This window comes from Neopsephotus bourkii, unplaced genomic scaffold, assembly GCF_033783945.1.
Source record: "Neopsephotus bourkii isolate Nb327-2 ecotype Australia unplaced genomic scaffold, CSIRO-AGI_Nbou_v1 NB_1292, whole genome shotgun sequence".
Classification (NCBI taxonomy): Eukaryota; Metazoa; Chordata; class Aves; order Psittaciformes; family Psittacidae; genus Neopsephotus; species Neopsephotus bourkii.
The window spans coordinates 3,005,401-3,025,809 of record NW_026901776.1 but is presented as its reverse complement, the minus strand read 5'-3'; the positions used below and the strand labels follow the sequence as shown (position 1 = coordinate 3,025,809).

The following is a 20,409-nucleotide window of genomic DNA, read 5'->3' as shown; positions in this document are numbered from 1 at the left end:
TGCTTCTCTGCCTGTACCTTCCGGCTGCTGCTGCTGCTCTCCCATCGGCTTCCCTTCAGTCACACTGTAGTCTAATTTCTGCCCACAGAGGCTCTCATGAATCTCCCTTCTTAAGCATGCTACAGAAGCTTTACATCAGTGTGAGAGGTTTTAAGCAGCCAGGTGTTAGTAAGAATCCATTATACGCTATAGGTCAGTGCTGGGTTGGGTCTCTTTCCAACCAGAAAAAACTTTGGCCTTGTTTCATTCCTAAAAATCTCCTGGAATTCCTTGTTGTGTCCCTCACATCAATCTGCACACCTCTGCAATGTAAATTACCTGGGCAAGGTGCTAGATCTGTTCATACCAATTTACTGCTGGTGGGCTTGAAATCTTTGAAAAGAAGAGGCTTTGCATCAGGTTTATGCTCCCTCCCTCCCTGGCCCTGCTTTGCCTTTTTGTCCTTTCCATTTGTAGGACATGCTTTAATGAACCATAACTGAAAACTAAAGAAACTGCAGTTTTGTGCCTTATGTAAGTTGCCTGTTATTCAAAGCGTTTCATATAAGGGCTGTGGATGTTGTTAAAAGCCTCTGTCTTCTTCACTGCCAGCTGCTACCATGGCCCTAAAGTAGATGCATTGTTTTGTTTTTAACTTTGTATCTCACTGTCCTTTCCAACCCTATCTATTCTATGATCCTATGATTCTATACTGCCCTGTGAAATTGCTTTCTGCCTTTAAATTGACCATCATGAAGAATTTTGTATTTTTCAACCTGTCATTGTCTCTGACAGTTACATGTTATTCTGAGTTTAAAAACTAACATTTTTGTTCACAAGCACGAAGGATACCTTCCCTAATCTAGGTCAATAGGCATGTCGATGCAGTCTTGAGAACGTTATCTAAGTGCCTTTTTTTATTCTTAGTGATGAGGAACTGTTTATACTGCAAATGTGATATGACCAAACGCACATTAATGTATTACTCTAAAATAATAATATATTAATTTAAAATTAATGGATAAAATATTAAGTCTGTTACTTAAAATATTTTCCTGAGGCAAAGTACCCCTGGCCTGTTTAATGAAATGTATTTGTTTCTTGGTCCTGCCTATGTAAGAAATGTTTAACATTTTTGCCTGTGAAGACTTGCAGTCACTTCAAGCATTTCATATTATGATAAGAAAACAAAGCTTGTATCATTAGTGTGATAAAAAGTCTAGCTTGGTTGTGTGGTAAGCAAATTCTACATCTGCTACTCCCATTAAAAGAAACCTAACCTACGTTGACTAAAAATTTTCTCCTGCTAGAAAACAGATTTTGTACTTTCCACTGTCAGTGGAAAATGTAATCCCTGTAAAATCAATAGATAAAACTCACCTGAGAGCATACCCTTATTATTAGTTGTTTCCAGCAATGGTTAAATAACAGATTTCTGCACAGTTTGTGCTTAGAGGGAAGTGTCAAAGGCAGATGAATTATGAGAAACTACAGGACCTGTGTCCTTTGGGATGCTACAGAGTTCTGAGAAAGAATCTTTTAAGGCCAAACCGTATGTGTTAAGAGTCATTCTGTTTAGAATGCCCATCTTTTTCTTTTCTTTTTGGACAAAGAAATCTCATTTTGGCATATTTTCTTACCTGTTTTGAAAAAAGATCATCTTTTAAAAAGTGACCCAAAACCAGATGCTCCTGAAAGGAGCCTGGGGTTCACAGCAGAGGACGGTAATGCAAAATTCGATTTATTTTGTCTCATTAGGTCAACCATGCTTAGAGGGGATAGCTAGAATTCAAATTGTATCCTTCTGTGACAAAACTAAAACAGAAACATGTGATTTGTTTCTATTGAAAATCTTGAGAATTTATTTTATTTCAAGTTCACAATGTCATGAGCACGAAACATGTGGTCTTCAGTGTCTCGCTCTGAAATGCCCAAATAAGCCAATAGCAATTTGATTTTAACTGGTACGTGTTTGTCCTGCAGGCGTGTATGCATCTGGGCATTTTCTGCTCCTCTGTATATTGCTTTCAGTACTTTCAGCATAAAGATATATAGTAAAACTTGTCTTGAAAACCATCACAGAGTCCGGCAAACAAGGCTGTATAGCAGAAGATTCTCTCTTACTATAAGCCAGGCAGAATGGTACTTGAGATACTTCCTGAGGCTAAATGTTGTTTAGGTTTTTGGGACTATTACAGAAAGGCATCAAATTATTATATGCATCCAGTTATTTATTTTCTTAGCCTTACAAACTGAATAGCAGTATCTCCATGAAAATAGTATGGAGTTCTTTCATAGTTTTTATCCTTGTGCTTTCCCTTCTTTTAATAGCCTGGATGTGTAAACACTACTGAAGTGGATATAAAAAAATCTTCAAGAATGAGAAATCCACATAAAACAAGAAAGGTAAGTACTGTTATTACATCAAAAGCAGGAGGTGAGGGTAATTTATAGCCTGAAGTTCCATAGTTTCTTAAAACAATTTTTTCTTACAGCTGCAAAGAACAAATACCTGAACCTATATTATTTCATAAGCTCTTAAATAAATCAGTATTACCAAATTTTCTAATACCAACTAAATGCTATCACTTAAGAAAGTCTTTTGGGAAATACACAGAATATATGAAAATAAAATTTATTTTTGTATGCTTTATTCATATTGTTTAGTAGATTGAATAAGGCATGTTGAAATGTTCCTGCTGGTAATTAAGGAAAGATAAAGTGCAGTGTAAACTAGAACAGTAATTCTTCTTGTGCTGCTTGTAATTAAAAGGGTGTCTCTAGTTTACAATTGTGCCCCAAATGGGTCACCAGAAATTGCGGAGGAAATTAGCTTCATCTAAATTAGGATCCAGACATGAACAGCATGAGCTTTCTAGGGATGTATAGACAGATCAGAACAACACTTCTCTCAAATCCTTTGTATCTTAATACTGATTCCAACTTTAAAGTACTTCCTTTCAGGTATATGTTCGTATCGACCCATGGAAAAATATGTTTTAAAAAGGAAAGTGGATTTAGAGAAAGGTTTAGCTTCGCTTATTTGCTTTAGTGAAAGGTCAAGTTTAGTGTAATTTACAAGTAGTAATTGCAAATCTGGGAATCATCCAAATAAGCTGCTGTGATTGTCTACCTTTCAGGGTGCTGTTTATTCTTTTCGTATCGGTCATCTGCACTTACTGTAATAACTGCCTTTCAGTGTCATCAAATCCTTTACTATTCATTTACTATGCTGTTAAACAAAGACTATGTTTACTATGCTGTTAAATAAAGACTTAATAAAAGTAGATCCTGTGTTCTATGGCATTATGAAATTGTGGGGTTTGAGGAGTCTTTATTTTACACCATGGTATAAAGGCACTATTTTGTCTGAGTGCATAGTTTATTTGCAATTTCTTTACAAAAAGATGATCTTGTCCAACTTCTTGAGCACACTGAACTAAAGCGTCACAGTTACTATGTGTAGAAAGCATTGTCAGAAAGTAACTGTCATTGTTCCATGTTTTTGTGTAGTCTGTCTATGGCTTACAAAATGACATTCGAAGTCACAGCCCTACCCACACACCAGTACCAGAGACTAAGCCACCCACAGAAGATGAACTACACCAAGAGGTTTGAAAAATGACTGCAAACATATACTTTTAAATTACCTTTTTAGGAAGTAGGTACTAAACCAAAGATTTTCGTATCTCACAGGGTTTTTGTTGTTCAGGATAGATCTAGCAAATGTTTAGTAGACCTTTTCCTTGTTTCAAGATATACAGATTTAGGTATGTAACTGCTATTAAAACTAGGGAGACAAACCCTGATGTTTTTTATATCTTGCATTGCAGAATTAAAGGCAGTGAACAGCAGGCAGGCCAGTTTGTAGGCTCTTTGCACAACTAAGCCCATTAGCCCCTTTAGCAGTAGACAGCTTGCTTTTCCTTTTAACACTGATTCAAGATTTGGGGGTATATTTACCTCTCCATGTATGCACATACAGGTTCACAGATTCATCTACTGTTAATGCTTCATGGAACTTTCCTGAGGTGTTAGAATTGGGAGAAGGTAAATGTCAAAAGAATTAGTAGTTCTCTTCAAAAATCTAAAAAAAAAAAGGCTAATTGGATTTCTGTTGATGAACCTTTAGGGAAAATGTTATACTGGGTCCTTTTTTGTCTCTGTACGATATTGTCTCTTTGATGGAAAATTCCATTTATTTTAGAACTCCACTGGTTATTTTAACTCAAATATATTTCTCTTCTGTGCCCTAACATAAATTAAGGTTAAATTACAGCCCTAATGAAAAATTATGGAAATAGAGTCAAAAAATGAATTGCTCACAAAACTCTTTGCCTTCCTTTCTTGCAGATTAAGCATTGGCAAATGCAATTAGACAGACATAGATTAAAAATGTCAAAAGTTGCAGAGAGGTAAGTATATTGTCATATCTTTTTTTCAATTAGACTGACAACTATTGTGAAAATATCAGTATGAAATAGCCTCAAAGAAAGAGGGGCAAAGGAGCTCAGGTTTCCAGTTGCGATTTCACTTTAAGTGGAAGGTATGGAATTCTTTACTGATAAAAGATGGCCCAGATATTCTATGATACATTTATGATAAACCCAAGAGTCACTGAATGTACCTCTGACCACCTGATCACAAGTTTAACCTTGCACTGGCAGGGAGGCTAAATGGAAATAGATCTGGGGTTACCATTTTAGTATTTCAAAAGGGAAATCACTGATAAAGGGAGCGAACTGATTGGCAGAGCTGGCTGGGAGAAGAGCCTGGTGCTTGAACAAAGTGAGTCTGAGCTTACTTCAGGTCAGAGGATGTAACACTAGTAGGAATCTTTCTCCAAATGAGGCCAAAATTTGTCAGGAATGGGCTAGAAAGCAAATAAAACAAAAAGCCTCTTGGAAATACTAACTACAGCATATGTAGTGAAGAGGTAGAGAAAAGGAATGCTCTATTTTACTTATCAAGTACAGAGATAGTGAAAATTGAGCTGCATAAGACTTAGTAAAGGAAATTAAACCAAATACAAATGGTTCTTCATCCTCTCATATATATTTGTGTGTCTACTTATATTTGTGTATGTATGCATAAACTTAAAACCACACACATATATAAAGAGAACAGGTTAAGAATATGTGTTTGCTGAACAGTAACAATAGAAATAGAGACTAAATATGATGTGAATAGGAATGAAGAAAAAGAATATTTTTCCTCATTTGTCCAGAATTTTCAATAATTATGGGACAAAAGGAAATGGAAAGCAGGAATAAGGGTATAGGAGATGTAAATTACCAGAACTCAAGCAAAACTTTTTCAACTGAGTCAGACAAATTCATGAATACTGAAGAATTTGGGGAAAAATAAGGCATGTTTTTGAAAGCAATGCACCTGGGAGTAGTGCCATTTGATTAGGAAATACTAAAAATATTAAATGTATTTAAAAGAGGAAGAAAGGAGTCATAGCAGCTGCAGGGCCAATAAATACTACCTGAATACCATGCTGTGTTTTAGAACAGGTTTTAAAGGAACTGATAATTAAAACCGTAGGGTTATAAAACATGTTCCTTTGTGAAAGCAAACGTGCATGGAAGCGGTTGCTTGATTTAATTTATCAGTGCCTGAAGGACCCCCAAAAGGAGCTGTGTGGAAGTAATGGGGAAGTTTGTAATTTATTTTATATTATTTCAGCTCTTGAAAAACCTGAGCCACCCCTCCTTCTTCGGAGGTCCACTTAAAAGGCTTGAGCAAACCTACTTTAGCCTGAGCATGCAGCTGACTTTTGAGTATATGCACGCCCGGTTACCATGGTTCAGTTGGTGCAAGTAACTTGTTAACTGGGTAAACTGATCAGGTTTCTCACCTCTTGACATGACAATGTTTGATTCTTTTGTTTTCCTAGTCTATTAGCTTATACAGAGCAGTATTTGGAATATGATCCTTTTCTTGTGCCCCCTGATCCCTCAAACCCTTGGATATCAGATGACACCACTTTCTGGGAACTGGAGGCAAGGTATATAATTTTATTTCTTCTTTTGGACAAAGGGGTATAACAGGCTTTTCTTGAAATGTGAAGATGTCAGACAGAGGTAGGCAAATACTGAGCCAAAAGGGCAATGCAGTATCCTTTTGGTCTTTGAAGCTTTACAGTTTCATAAAATGGGAAGAGCTGTGGATTAATAAATCTGTGTAAAAGTTACAGTAACAAGTTTCCAAGGTTCCCATGTGAGGAAAAAGGACACCTTTAAAAGTCTGATGGCATTTTTGAGTTGGAAGTCCTTATTTTTCTGTGTAAATGCATGCATATTAACTTCATCCTTGTTGCTCATCTCTGCACATTGCACAGATATGAGCTATCTGGAAAGTGGAAAGCAATCTCGAAGTGCAAAGTCTGTGGCTGAACTTTAAGATGGTCTAAATTACAAACACAGAGTATGAGAATACTGAAGTACTGCTCATTGTGTGTTCTGTGTTTTTCCAATTCTGTAGCAAAGAGCCAGGACAACAGAGGGTGAAACGGTGGGGGTTCGGCATGGATGAAGCTTTGAAAGACCCTGTGGGAAGAGAGCAGTTTCTCAAATTCCTGGAGTCAGAATTCAGTTCAGAAAACTTAAGGTAAATGAGAGTGATTTTGTTTTTTACTGCCTTGTAAGGTACACTGGTGGGGTTTTTTTTTTGCCTGATGCTTTTCATTTTTTGAACCCTTAAAAAGTTTTCCTGTCTTACCTCTCAGAATCCATTCCTGCACATTGCCTCCTGCTCCCATATTCAGGCTGAGGGGAAGATTGATACAGTTAGCAGAGACTCAAATGAAGCATATTGTCCCATTCATGTCCAACATTTGGTCAAACTACCATGTAAGAGGTTTTCTCTCAGCTCATTTTATTAAACAGGTTTAGAACATTGATCTGTTCAAAGCCTGTTCAGTATCTTTTATTAATCCAATATTATAAGAACAGTAAAATTAAAAGACAGATTTTGTTAAAAAATAAATAAAGGATTTTAAAGTAAAATTCACAGACTCACTGTTGGTCAGTTCTCTTGGGAACATTGGTCTTTTAAGTATCTCCAACAAGATTCTAGTACCTGTGGGTCTAACACAGCAAAAGCAGTGTGACAGCTAGCTCTCAGATTCCTCAATAATTGCAAAATTGAAAGCTGTTGCTAGTATATGAGACTTAAATACTATTTTCTTTTGAAGTACATACACAGAATTACTTTTAAGTGAAGGAGAACAATTATTTGATTCTAAACAATGATAGCCCGTCCACTGGCTAATAGCATGTATCGCTGTTGCTGTTCTAAGGAAGATATGTTTTGGTAAGAATTACTTCAGAATGATTAATAACAGCCTTTCTATAGATAAGACAAATTGAATGTAGTAAAAAAAAGCATGGATGACATATTTTTCTGTTTATTCCACATTCTTGTCAGATGTCATCTATATCACTTCCCATTTACCAATAGTTTAAGGAGCATAAAATCCTATTTGCACACATTCTAGAGCTCAGAAAAATCATAAATGACTTTTTTCTGTGACAATTCTCAGTCTAAAGTGGTGCAGCATAGTCTTTCATGCTAGTTACATTTATGTAGCATCTTACAAGGCCCATTTAGCATTTTGTGATATGTGTTCATAAATCCTGAGTAATTGCACAGACCTCCTTGTTGTTAATGTAAGTTTATCAGCAGAATAACTGCAGGTGGACCATGTTCATATTCAGATATTGAATTCAAACAGGCTGACTGTGTTCATATTCAAACACAGAATTTTGCATCATAAATGTATATTAGGTACTTTAGACCTTATGATGTTTTCCAACTACTTTGTTTGCCATTACCCCATGGAAATATGGCCCAATCTACATGTGTATGTTGATAACTTCATTAGTGACAGATACAGATGTTTTTTTAATTAAAAAATCCAAGTGATGAAATGAAATTTTAAAAATCAGAATAATACCAAGAAAAGAAAAGGTAACTTTTTTATTTCAAGATCATCCTGGTAATTCCTTATGCAGAGCAGCTGTTCAAACACGAATCTCTCCCACTCAGTGTGTGCTGCACTTTATGCTTTTTCTGTGATTAATTTGTCTCTCTGCCAACTAGACTGTTACCCACATAATCCCTAGGTCTTTCTTCTAATCCTATTTACAACACTAACCACAGGCAAACTGCAAGTGACTGATCCAGAAAAAATTCCCTAGAGAAATTTGTCCAGAGCTCATTCCTTGACATGTTGTCTACTTTTCTGTCTCTCTCTGAATTCTTATAATGGCATTATAAATTATAATATCTGAGCAAAGGTGAATCTGAGCTTAAAGTTTGTCCCTGGCAAGAATCAGGCAGGGAAACAAACTTGCACTGAAAAGGTGCTTTCTGTGATGATTAGCTGAAGGAAAACTGCCTCAAAAGCCCAGAATTATGTTTATAAATTCTCAAAATGTAAGGAAATCAGTCCAGTATTAGGCTCACACAGTAAAGTCAGGTTAGAAAACATGATTGTTTTAAAGTCTGTTATGTGTGGGAGTCAAAATGTTGCAGATCTCAGTAAAAGAAATTAAAAGCTTGATGTTTTCAGGCATTATGTCTGAATAAAGCTGAAATTGAAAGATCACCTGTGTCTTTGCTCACCCTTTAGCCCCATGGTGGGAATTTGGGGTTTTTTAGGGGAGATTTTTTGGATTTGACAGCCACCATGAGAAAAAGATTCATTTCTGGCCATACCTTCTCACTTCAAAAAAAGTGAACTCGAGTCAGTGGCTGGCTCTTGTCCTTTTTACAGATCTAATAGTGATAATGATGTTTTACAACACAATGAAACCTACACTGAGATAGACAGCTGTGACCTTGAATTCAAGCTACCAAGTGCGGTACACAGGATACAGCAGGGGACTGCAGACACTACAGAGAGTTTCAGTATTAGCTGAGTATGTCTCCCAGCTCGCTTTGGTGAAAGAAATACTGAAACTGTAAAATAAGTCTACCAGATTCATCTTTTCTATTCAAGTGTGATTATGTTATATAGGTAAACGTCCCAGTGTTACTATTTCGTTAACTTAACTGTGAGTGCCTAAGCTGCCTGAGAATCTCATTCTTATTGGATATAGATCCTGTCCTAAGAAACAGAACAAGGATGAAGAAACTTGAGCTGTGAGTTAAAACTAGAAGTATAACGATTAGGAATGCAACCAGGTTTCACCTTACTCTATCTCAAGGCTTTTTTCTTTGTCTGTAAATCGGGATTAATAGTATTTCACTCTCTAATGGGGTGTTTTAAAGCATAGCAAAGGAATAAAACTGCCTAAGCAGTTTTCTCAGCGTGGTAGCTTCATTACAGTGACTCAAGTTTGCTAGCCCCCAGTTTGGAGTCTGCATTCACCTAATGCAGGCTATGACTTGTAATCTCTTGTTAGCATGCAGATTTTTTTTGAGGGATTGCTTTGTATGCTGCTCACTACACAAAACAAAGAGCTAATGAAACACACAATTTGGATAATAGATTTATAAATTTCCCACTGCCTATTACACAAACGGTGGCCATTGTTTAAAATTCACAAGACATAAGTTTGAGCATGATCCAACGCTATCAAGAATGGTCACAAAGCTGTCCAAGCACTGAAAAAAGGACTTTTTAAAGACAGAAAGATAATGAAATGAATCTTACTGCAATATGGCACCTGTAAACCTAATTTTGTTACAAAATAAAGAAAATCCCGATTCCTATCCACATCTTTTCTTTGTCTGTAGTGCTGCAGAATTTTTTACAAAGTTAGTATGCATATGCTCGCTGTACGTTTGCTCCCCAGTGGTTGTTTTGTAGGAATTGCAGCCTAGATCTAAAGGGTTTCAGGTCTGCCAGCCTGAAAGCCTGTCCAACTCGTCACACAGTACTGCACTAGGTGCGATCTCCAAGGAAGAACTAGGACTGCAGAAGCCTCCTAGGACAGTGAAAGGAGAATGGTGTCAGCACATCTTCCATGATGTGCAGAAAGAAAAGCCACTGGCCCCCTTGCCCCTTCCTTTGATTCTTATTCATTAGCTTCCATAATATATGAGTAAATAGGGAATAGGGGGCTTTGAGTTCTGGTTGTCCCAAAAAAGAATAAAGTGACTAAAGAGTTAGCTAAATTTAGATGTTTTCTCTCAATGAATTATCTCTGACCATCCCCCTGCAGGCTGAGATTTTGTGAGGTGCTTATTTTGGACTCATCCATTAAAGTTGTAGAAATGTTCTTTACATAGAGATGGAGGCTTCCATTATGTCCCATAGAAAAAAAAACCACAAAACCCTAACATACACTACTGAACATTTGCAGTTGTGCCTACAATGTGATTCAATCATAGTGCTTAATTTTATGTTTAATTTACTTCAGTGGTTCTGGCTATTCTTCTAACACCATAACAATGCTTTTAGTAGAGAGGAGGGAGAACGGTGCTGTAAAATTCTGTTTAATAGAGCTTGTATCACTTTCATTTCTTTTGCTCTTTATTACTGATAACCACTCTGATGACTTTAAATGTAAGACATTTCTGTTTTCTCTGATGGCGGAGGTGTTCTGCATGTTATAAAGTATGAAGATTGATTAAGTGTAGTTGATGTCTGTCCTGCAAGTCTGAGCAGAAGTGTTGGTAAGGATACTTTCCCACACTGTGTGGGAACTGATGTTTATCCTTCACACTGTTTATTACATTGATTATGAGGCCCTGTTTTGGTTGCTAATAACCTGACCAAAATTTAATCCTCAAGGCTGAAATTGCCTGTGCTTTATTTCTAATTCAGACTCAAGCTTAAACTCCAAGTCCCAGCAATGTTGCCACTTCTGCAGATTAGATAAGGAACTAGTTGCAAGATTAGGTGTTTTTCTCTGTCATTATCTTGAAGATCTTCAGCCCTACCACATCTTGAAGCTTGAAGTTATACTTGACAAGAAGGTGGACACTAGGAATCAGAGTAGTCTTTCCTATCTCTAAAAAAAACTGTAGCTGATTTTCTCCATGGAGTTTGTTGAGGTTTTTGTTTGCTTTTGCTGAAAATGTCCCCTGACCTGTTGTGTCACGTGCAGTGGGTGCAAAGCCCACATAATTCCCCCTTCATTGTCTCCACACTGCCTAAACCTCACACATTTTTTGGAGAATCACTGCAGCCTTCCTCTCACTCTGTGTTCCCATGTGCTAAGTTTAAGTGATTAGCTTGATCTGGGATCTGCTGATGGCTACATCTGACATTTTAGTCAGTTAATGGGACAGAACCTGTGTTGCAGCTGTGTTGCTGTTCTGTATATCTGGCAATGCCAGCATCACTTTGAAAGTAATCCAGCTGGAGGACATAATCCCTAGATGTCTTGCAACATGAGTCTTACCATGTCATGTGGCTGGATGTGTAACTGTCATATGCTATACACTGTCACTCGGCTACACAACTGGTGTGTCACCCAGTGTGTGGCAGCCCAAATGCTGGGACAGAAGACAACAGTAAGGTTTAGATCGAGCTACTCAGGTTTCTGTTTGAATGGTATTGAGCAGCTTCTAGAGAGGTCTCACAGACTCCAGCTTCATCTGTGCTATTGGTTGCCATGGGATATTCAGAAAAGTTATTTTTGAAGATGCAAGAAGTGGCAGCCTTATTTCTGGAATTTCCTAACTTTGCATATTTGACTTTAACTCTGTGGGAGGAGGGCAGGCATTTTTTTCTTGAAAGATCAGTAAGTAGATTGAAATGTTAAGAAGTGTGTTAGCTGTAAAGCACCCTAGACATAACATACCACTTTTCTTCCCACTTTACAGGGGTTTCTATATTTAGAACCTCACAGTTTCAATAGGGGTTTTGAATGCTAGTGTTAGAAGGGAAAATAAAACTATTCTGTCAGAGATGGTGTTCAGCCTCTAAGGATCTGTCTATGCAACCTGCCTATTCTATGCTGGAAGCTGAATGTGTCCTCAAATAAGTTAAATTTATCTTCCATCTATTTCCCCCTAATTGAGTATAACCTGCTATATAGAAACAGGTTACTTGCAGAAGAAAACGGCATCCTAACGCATGTTTGTGGTGACTGCCAGAAGTATTGGCAGTGATATAATGGAACAAACTAGAATGTGACAGCTCTGAGCTAGACCCTGTTTTACAAAGAACATCCTTCCCTTTCATTTTTCTATTCCTTACCTGACTTTGACACATATGAGTAATCAGTCAGTCCCAGAAGATGCATTTGAAGGGGTAAGCACCGCAGGATACACACTTTTAAATGCAAATATCGAAAGCAGCTTAAGGAAACCAAAGTAGGTTGCCTAAATCTGACAGACTGAACTGAATTAGAGTTTGTGAGCTGTGCAGTTTTTAAAGTTGAGTTATGAGGCCTCTATGCTTACTGCATTGCCACCAGATTCTCATGATATGTCCTCAGGCTCTGTGCTGATCTATGTTCAATTCACATTGCAGTTCATAAGGATAAGTGATACTGCCCAGAATTTTTGAAACTGAAGTTCTGTTGGCACAGACTCCCTTTGTGACCTCGAGAAGCCATTGTACATTATTACATTATTAACACATTAGCAAAACTGGAGCAATATTACTTCTCTCTCTTGGAGAATCTTAAGGAATCAGTAGATAGATTGTGCTTAGATACCATGGAAATTGAAGAGTGTAGAGATACCTGAAAGTCTTCTCAGTAGAGTGAAGCCATAATGGGTTGTGAGCAGTGAGCATGGGCTCCTTCCATCTGTGCTACAAAGGAGTTTCAAAACAGGACTATGAAGGACTAATTGCTTTCTGCAATCATCACAAGTAAAGAATGTCTTACCGGAGGAATGCTGTAAGGTTTCCTTTGCTGTGCTTTACTATCCTCTTTTAAGAGTTGTTGCAATAACTATATTTGAATTTGGATTGAGGGGGGTATCATTTTCCTTTCTTGGGGGGTCTGAGTACAGTTCTTTCACCCTGTCCCATCTTTGTTTAACTAAGCTAAGAAAACTGATGTCACAAAGCAAGCCAGGCATTGTCTCAGCATTGGGTCCTAGCTGAATTTAGAATTATTTTATGCAGTGAGCTAGTCTGAGCACCCATAGAAGAAATAATGATAAAACAATCATAATAGCAAATGAAAAGTAATTATCAAACATATAGCTAGCCAGCTGTGTTCTCAAAGTGCTCAAGACCTTTTTAGTGGTCCCGCTCCAGACTGAGTGCAAAGGATACAACAAACTGGCCTGCACTGTATGTAGCTGCCCAGTGCTGGTTTGCTCAGAAGCAGAAAAGAAGAGAGAATGGGTACTTCCATTCAGAATTTTAGTAAAAATATGCATAGAATACAATACTGAAGAAAGAAATTAAATTACAGTGAGCAAAACAAGTACTTTACCAGTTTCTACATGATTTGTGAAGTACTGGTAACAAAATTACACAGTTTATAATTTAGCAGGGCTCTGAGAGATTCATGCAGATAGCAAGAACATAAGTTCTCATTATTTTTTGAAAGAATGTAAAAAAGCAATAGATTTATAGGCAATATAAGCACTGTGGTTCAGGTGAAATGAAATCTCAGTTTAATTCCAGTTGAATGAAAACCTTCCCATAAGCAAGTTGCACATATGTAAATAATGAAGGATTTTCCACACGTCTCATGAAGAGGCTTGTAATAATTGCTTCTCAACATGGTTGGATTGCCTAAGACAGTATATCAAAATGCTGATCCCCACATAAAATCACAGATCTTTCTTAATGTAGCATGGTTTAGATTAAAACTTCCGTTCATTATTTATTTTTTCTTAAGAACAATGAAAAGTTTGAACTCTTCATTACTGATGATTCTGAATTGGAAGTCACGATGCTGTATTGTGCCACAGGTTCTGGTTAGCAGTAGAAGACCTGAAGAAGAGGCCTATCCGTGAAGTTCCTACTCGCGTCCAAGAAATCTGGCAAGAATTTCTTGCTCCAGGTGCACCCAGCGCTATCAATCTAGATTCAAAAAGTTATGACAAAACCACGCAGAATGTAAAGGACCCTGGAAGATACACATTTGAAGATGCTCAGGTCAGTTTGCAATCCTGTTTGGGGACATTTGAAATAGAATATTGTCTAGTGAAATATATTTACAAAGGAATAAGATATATTTGGGAATTAACTGGTAATGCTGTTTCTTAAAATGCCATTTTGGCAATGCAAATTAGTAACATTCTTTCTTTCATGAAGCCTATGAATTATTAAAGATCTTCATGAAACTTCTGCACCTGGTATGGAGTCACCAAGTGACTTTAAATAAAGCACAGCATGTAGTGCGGTGAAAATGGTATTTTCATGTTCTTGGCTTTTTAATTTTCTTATTCAGTCACATTTAAAGTTCCCCCCCCCTTTAGTTCTTCCTTTGAAAGACTTATCTTGATGCGGACTTAAAATCAATTCTTGCAATGCACATCCAAAGGTGTTGTTATCACTTGTAGGATTCATAGGTTCCTGTCATTAAAGAATATGACCCATGTGAGAAATAACATTTTGTAACAGCTTGTGCAGAAGTATCATATTTCATGGATGTATATTCTATACTTTATTAATCTACTATCTACAAAACATGGGGCAAAGGTCCTAAAGATCTTTTCTTCAGTAATCAGTATTACAACAGTAAAGAACAGTCTGTAAATGTCTGATTTGTCTTTTGGGGGCCTGATTTAGTCACAATTTGAATTCTATCATCAAAAGATACTCTTCACCAGAGCTATATTTGTGAAAGTCCATATATTTTTGAGTTAGGAATTAAAAGTTAAAAAATCAGAATGGTAAAATAGAACTCTGAGTTTTCCTCAGAAGAAAAACCAATTACTTCTGCATTAAATATGACACTTCATGTAACTTATAACTTAATATTTCATCTTTGCAGACTTCTGAGGAAAGCAATAGAAATAATTGGTTTCACAGTAAAAGCAGTAGAACTGGTACCATCCTCCCTTTTTCATCAGCAGCCCAGTGATGAAAATTTAATTATTAATGCAAAGTGAAATGGTGTCAAAAGGAGAGATTGAGATCATATCCCTGCAGAATTTCCTGCAGCTTGATTATTAGGTCATCATCTTGGGAGTCAGGAGATGGTGCAGCAAGTCCTACATCGGAGAAAAATGAATTGAATTGGGACTTTCTGCTTTTTGGCAAAGTGTGTCTGCCATGAATAGGAGGGGGATTCATTCTGCCACCTTTACATTTTGCTATTAGAAGAATAATAATCTGTAATACAGCAATAATGTTTTCATTAGATGTTATGTCATGCTCAATGTTTTGAAGTACTCTGCCTTAAGCCAGACACATAGGTATTACTTGCATCTGCTGACCCCCATGCAGCATATAGCAAAGACTTAAGTTACACAAAGAAAATAGTTTAGTAAGATTAAAGGTTTTAAAAAAATATGTCTTCACAGTTGAGTCAGTAAAGGACAATGGAACTCCTTGCCAGTATCCAATTTATGTTTTTTTAATAGGTGTAAAATTTCAACACCATTTTACTTCCAAATGTCTCTGGGGTTGGTTTTTTTCCTTCATTTATGAAAGGCGTGGAATATGCAGCCCTTATGGAAGCAGGACCTTTCCTCCTGCCAGACTTCTACTTATTTGATCCAGTTCAGCATACAACTTGAAGCTGGAAAGCTTCCATTTCTCTGGGAAAGGGGGCAGACTGTACCCGTGGTGTTCTGACTTGAAGCTTTAGGACCTTGTTACTAAATGCGCCACCTGAAGTGCCAGGGTTTTATCAGAGGTAGGGCTCTGCCTCTGCAACGGGCTCTTTATGGCTTGCCGGTTAGGAAGAGACCACTTATAAGTCATTCTGATAGCCAGCAGGTCATTTAACTGTGGTTAAGAATGTTTTGAAAAGCATTTCCAGACTCGAAAGATGGAACTCCTTGTCAAATGAAAGTGATACATAAGTAAAAATAGACTGTGCTAAATAACATCCAGCCTCAATTCTCAGCTCATGTACATTAGCAATACAGCCTAATTTATTCTTGCTTTTAGAGGATTGATATTTTGCACAGAAATAGCATTCTAATGCCCATTACCATTGATATGTAGCACAGGAGCAGAGTCCTTTTTCCTCTCTGTTGACTGTATTGGCTGCTTTTGTAGAAACAGAGTAGAATAAAAACTCCCCAAATTAACCAACCTAAGTTTTGAATATATACCAGCATTTCTCTCCTTAGTGCAAGAAATACAGTGAAAGGCACTTAGAATCATTTCTAGTTTCTAATACTACAAAATTTTTAAAACTGCTTTAATTTAACCTTGCCCTAGCTTTCAAGCAAGGTCATTTGGTGTTTTTTTGGTTTTGTTTGGATTTTTCTTTCCTATTCTCTAATTTTATGCAGTACCAAACTGATAAACAGTATTTATTTTACAGTTTATTTGTTATTTTCTGGTTGCTGCTACAAGTTTCCTACAGTAAAAAGCAGGGTTTAAGTAAAAAATAAACCAGATACAGCTAACACAATTCAGTGGATTGTTTAAAAATACTTTGGGTAGTATTTCCTATTTTTATAGAATGCTCCAAAAAAAAAACAAAACAAACAAACAAAAAAAACCCCCAAACCTCTAGAAACTGTCCATGTCATTTGTTTTCTGGATAAGGTTTTCCAAATTTTCATATGCCTCTGAAGAATAAATACTTGAAAATTGAATTCGCCTGATTTTCAATTTGCATATGTATTTTCCTTATGATATTGTCAGCTGAAAAACAAACTAAACATCTGTTCAGAGGATGTTTTCAAGAGTAGCAAGGGGATATCCTCTCTGAAGTAACCTGCTATCCTGTAAGACTTCCTATTCAAAATAGTGCTAGCTGGTACACATTCCACAACTGAAACATATATGACTGCCTCCTATTTCACTTAGGTCTTCTTTTATGGGAGTAACAGCTCCTTCTTTCCCTTTCAGGAGCACATTTACAAACTGATGAAAAGTGATTCTTATCCTCGTTTTATACGATCCAGTGCCTACCAGGAGCTGCTACAGGCCAAGAAAAAGGTATTGGTCCATCTTGCCTTTGTCTTGCCGCTGTGCAAAGCAGTGGTTATGTTTGCAACAATACTCAGTCTTCTCTCCCCTGTGCCAGTGCAACTGGATATCTGGTAGGTGACCAGCTTGGCGTGTTTGGAGGGTCACATACACACAGGAGTTCGATATACATATATGTGTATATATCCTGCATGTGGGCATGTTTCAATAAGTTAATCTAGCAAAACTTATTTTTATTTTTACATCCCATATTGTACTGTTTTCTCTGTTATGAAGCACCTTAAGTTGCAAAGTGCTTTACAAATACATTAAAAAAATAAAATAAAATCCCAGAAGAATAGTCTTTCATGTTTGCAAGTTTGCTTATGTAATAATTGTTGTTCTCTTTATTCCACCTATAAACAGAATGCGTTTAGAAACAATCTTATTCATGTAAATAACTTATAATTTCAACTATAAATACAGGGGCTTCCTAATTCTCTTTCTTTCCCTATTATTACATGAATAGTTTTGAGTAGGGTAGGAATCTGACTTAAAAGACTGATCATGTCACACTTCAGCAAACAGAAGCTCATGTCTTGGTATGTAATATTGGATTTAAAAAGTCCAGATTATGGAATGAGTTTTGAACAGACACAGCCCAGAGTATGTGGAACAGCTTGTGCAATGCAGTCATGATAAAAACTTTTATTAGTGGGCTGTAAATAGTAATCTGCTAGAACCAGCTGGGAGCCCTGTGCCTTGCAAAATCAGGGCCCTGATCATTACTGGAACAAAGTAGCTACTAACACCATAGCATTCTACTGTTTATAATGACAACCTAAAATTATATGAAAGTACTGTGTGATTTTGTTTTTTGTTCAAACATTGATTTCTGAAGATCCAATATAGAGAGAGATGTTGAAAATACCAGAAAGCTACAACTGTCCGTGTGAAGCCCTTAAGTTTGTGAATGTCAATTCATTAACACAAGATGTGCACTTCATTATTTCTTTTTATTTGCAGTTTTTCTTTAAATCAAACCAGTTTGGTCCCCATGAAAATTTTTTTGGTTGAATACTGTATCTGCTTTGCCCATCCCCTGTTTTTTCAGATTCCCATAGCTTCATACCTGTGTTTGCTTCCTGATTTATACAAACCTTGTTTTGCAGTCCATTGTTTCATCAATCTTTCTTTTCTACTCCATTTTTTCTTGCTTTTCTTTTTCTCGTCCTTTTTATTTTGTTTTCTTTTTTATTATTATTATTTTAAATTTAAGTTGGAAAACACTCTGGATCGTCGAACATCTTTTGAGAAATTCACACGCAATGTGGTAAGTTTGTTGCCTCGGAAGACTAGTAAACTTGATGGGACATCCTTCTCCCCTTCCCCTCACTGACCCTATTTTCCCTTTTTGCTTATTTAACCTGACAGTTAAAAGTGTATTCATCACAGTTTGTGAATTTTCCTAGGAATGTCAGTTTTATAATGTGCTTTCATTACAACCCCTCCTCCCTAGTCCCTTTCCCACTGACCTCAGTAGTCTCACATGGAGGAATGGACCTTTGGGAGCCATGATTTTTGCATTGGGAAGCATGAAATTAGTCACTTTTTATTATTTTTTTTTAATTGTAGACTCTGTGAAAACCTGCTTGGTGGTGTTCCTTTTTCTGGTACCTCCAAAAATACTAAGTCTAACACTGTTTGGCTACATTGGACTTCAATGCTCTCTCCTTTTTATTAAACTAAAAAGGAGCTTGTCCTTTTTTTTTTTTTTTAATTTGGCACAGGGAAAAATAAGCAATAATAATTCTCCCATCTTCCTTAACATCTAGCACAGCTTCTTCTGGACCAAAGGATTCATGCTGGTGGTGTGCAAGGGTTTGATTGGGATTTCATTTTGATAATGGACTACAAGGACTGTTTTTTAATATATAATTTTCAGAAGCTGTTTCACAAAGGTAAAAGTGAAAGCTGGTATACTTGCAGTGGGCATTCTCCTGCCACCTGCCAAAAGATCCACTGATTTCCTGATATGTGGGATTCTTTTTACTTATCCAGTTTCTTTGGACTTTTTTAAACATTGTGAAAGTGCAAACTAAAGCATTCAACGCATTTATTTTTGTAGGGCAGAAACATCCCTATTTTCCCATGCCATAAAAACTGTACACCAACACTGAGGGCGAGCACTAACCTGTTATGAAAGAGGTAGAAAGATCTTGGATTATACTCAAGTTTGTCTGCATTGTCTGTTGAATTGTGCAGGTGACGCTGCTGTGTGTGTGTGTGCGTCTGTGGCTTTTTTGTGACCTGGTTAGTGGAGCTGTGTGTATTGAAATGACAAATATGACAGCTTTCAGCAAAGATCATGGTTTTTGTTTTTTAGTTCCTAGGGAAGGAGAAGCAGTTCTCAGAAACTGCCTCCCCTATGATGAGACTCAAGAGTATTTCCTCCGCTATTTAAAATATATATATGTATATATATACTTTCTAGTAACCAAAAAAATAAACACAGTGAAAGAAGAAAGTTTTGTGAGGCTGTGGGAATATCTCACATGTTAAAACAAAACCGTAATTCTTTAACCTTTCTTATAGGTAAAGGCTTCCTGTAATATGTTTTGAATCCACTGTAATCAGGAAGAAATTTGGATTCAATGGGACAAAGTCAGTAAAGGACACTAAAAAGTAAATAAACAGTCACAAAGGAAACTATCCCAATGATTGAAACAAAAACCCCTCTATTTTGCATGGTGGTGTTGCCATAGCATGTTGCAGTGTTATTTGTGTGTTGTCTAAGCAGGTTGATCAACAAAACAACATTGTACATTATAACATTGTACATGATTATTACATGACAATCCCATAGGAAGTTCCATATTAATAAAGAGCCTATGTTAATAAAAGAGAGTGTGGAGAGTAGGTAGTACATCTGGGACCTCTGAGAGTCAGTCTTGTTCCCAGTCACGGTGCCTGGCAAGCATCGATAACAACTTTTATTCATGAGAGTTTAAGTAGCCCACAGATCAGGAGTTGGTTGTGGTAAAGAGTATGTAAACAGATGGCTATAAGGAAAAAAATAGCAAGCTGTAGACAGATGTGAGGAGAATACAGCACAAAAAGGGAAAAGCTGAAGACAGACTGGGAGGCACTAAGAGGACTCTGATAATCCCTCTTAGAGCAGTGTTACTGATCAGCCAGAAGTTCTGTGCACAAACACTGAAGCATTATGCCCTGCAGGTGTACCCAATTTTCATCGTGCTAATCTCAGGGCAGAAGTACCAGAATAGCAGGATGCCAGAGATGCAAGGCAGGCCCAGTAAACCAGCTGTGAGCTAGAAATGGGAATGAGGATTTCTGGATGTGAAGTGTTAGTGCTTCAGTAGAAGAGGGTGGTTATTTCTTCACAGAGCAAGCTATAAAATAAAAACTGTGGTTTTGCTTTTCCTCAAACTACTACCTGT

At 37.0% G+C, this 20,409-nt stretch overlaps 1 protein-coding gene across 7 annotated transcripts in view; it reads left to right on the top strand.

Annotated features, from left to right (window-relative positions):
• RGS7 (regulator of G protein signaling 7) overlaps positions 1–20,409 on the top strand; it is a 254,779-nt gene that overhangs the window by 209,088 nt on the left and 25,282 nt on the right. For 4 of the 7 annotated variants that reach the window (XM_061365744.1, XM_061365740.1, XM_061365742.1 and 1 more), the window contains 7 exons: positions 2,311–2,385; positions 3,493–3,591; positions 4,333–4,394; positions 5,882–5,992; positions 6,469–6,594; positions 13,822–14,008; positions 16,889–16,978. In XM_061365744.1, the coding sequence (XP_061221728.1) occupies positions 2,311–2,385; positions 3,493–3,591; positions 4,333–4,394; positions 5,882–5,992; positions 6,469–6,594; positions 13,822–14,008; positions 16,889–16,978 (750 nt within the window). Of the gene's footprint in view, positions 1–2,310; positions 2,386–3,492; positions 3,592–4,332; positions 4,395–5,881; positions 5,993–6,468; positions 6,595–13,821; positions 14,009–16,888; positions 16,979–18,227; positions 18,282–19,076; positions 19,634–20,409 lie in introns of all 7 variants that reach the window. The other 3 variants (XR_009727292.1, XR_009727293.1, XM_061365741.1) reach the window with 3 other exon arrangements.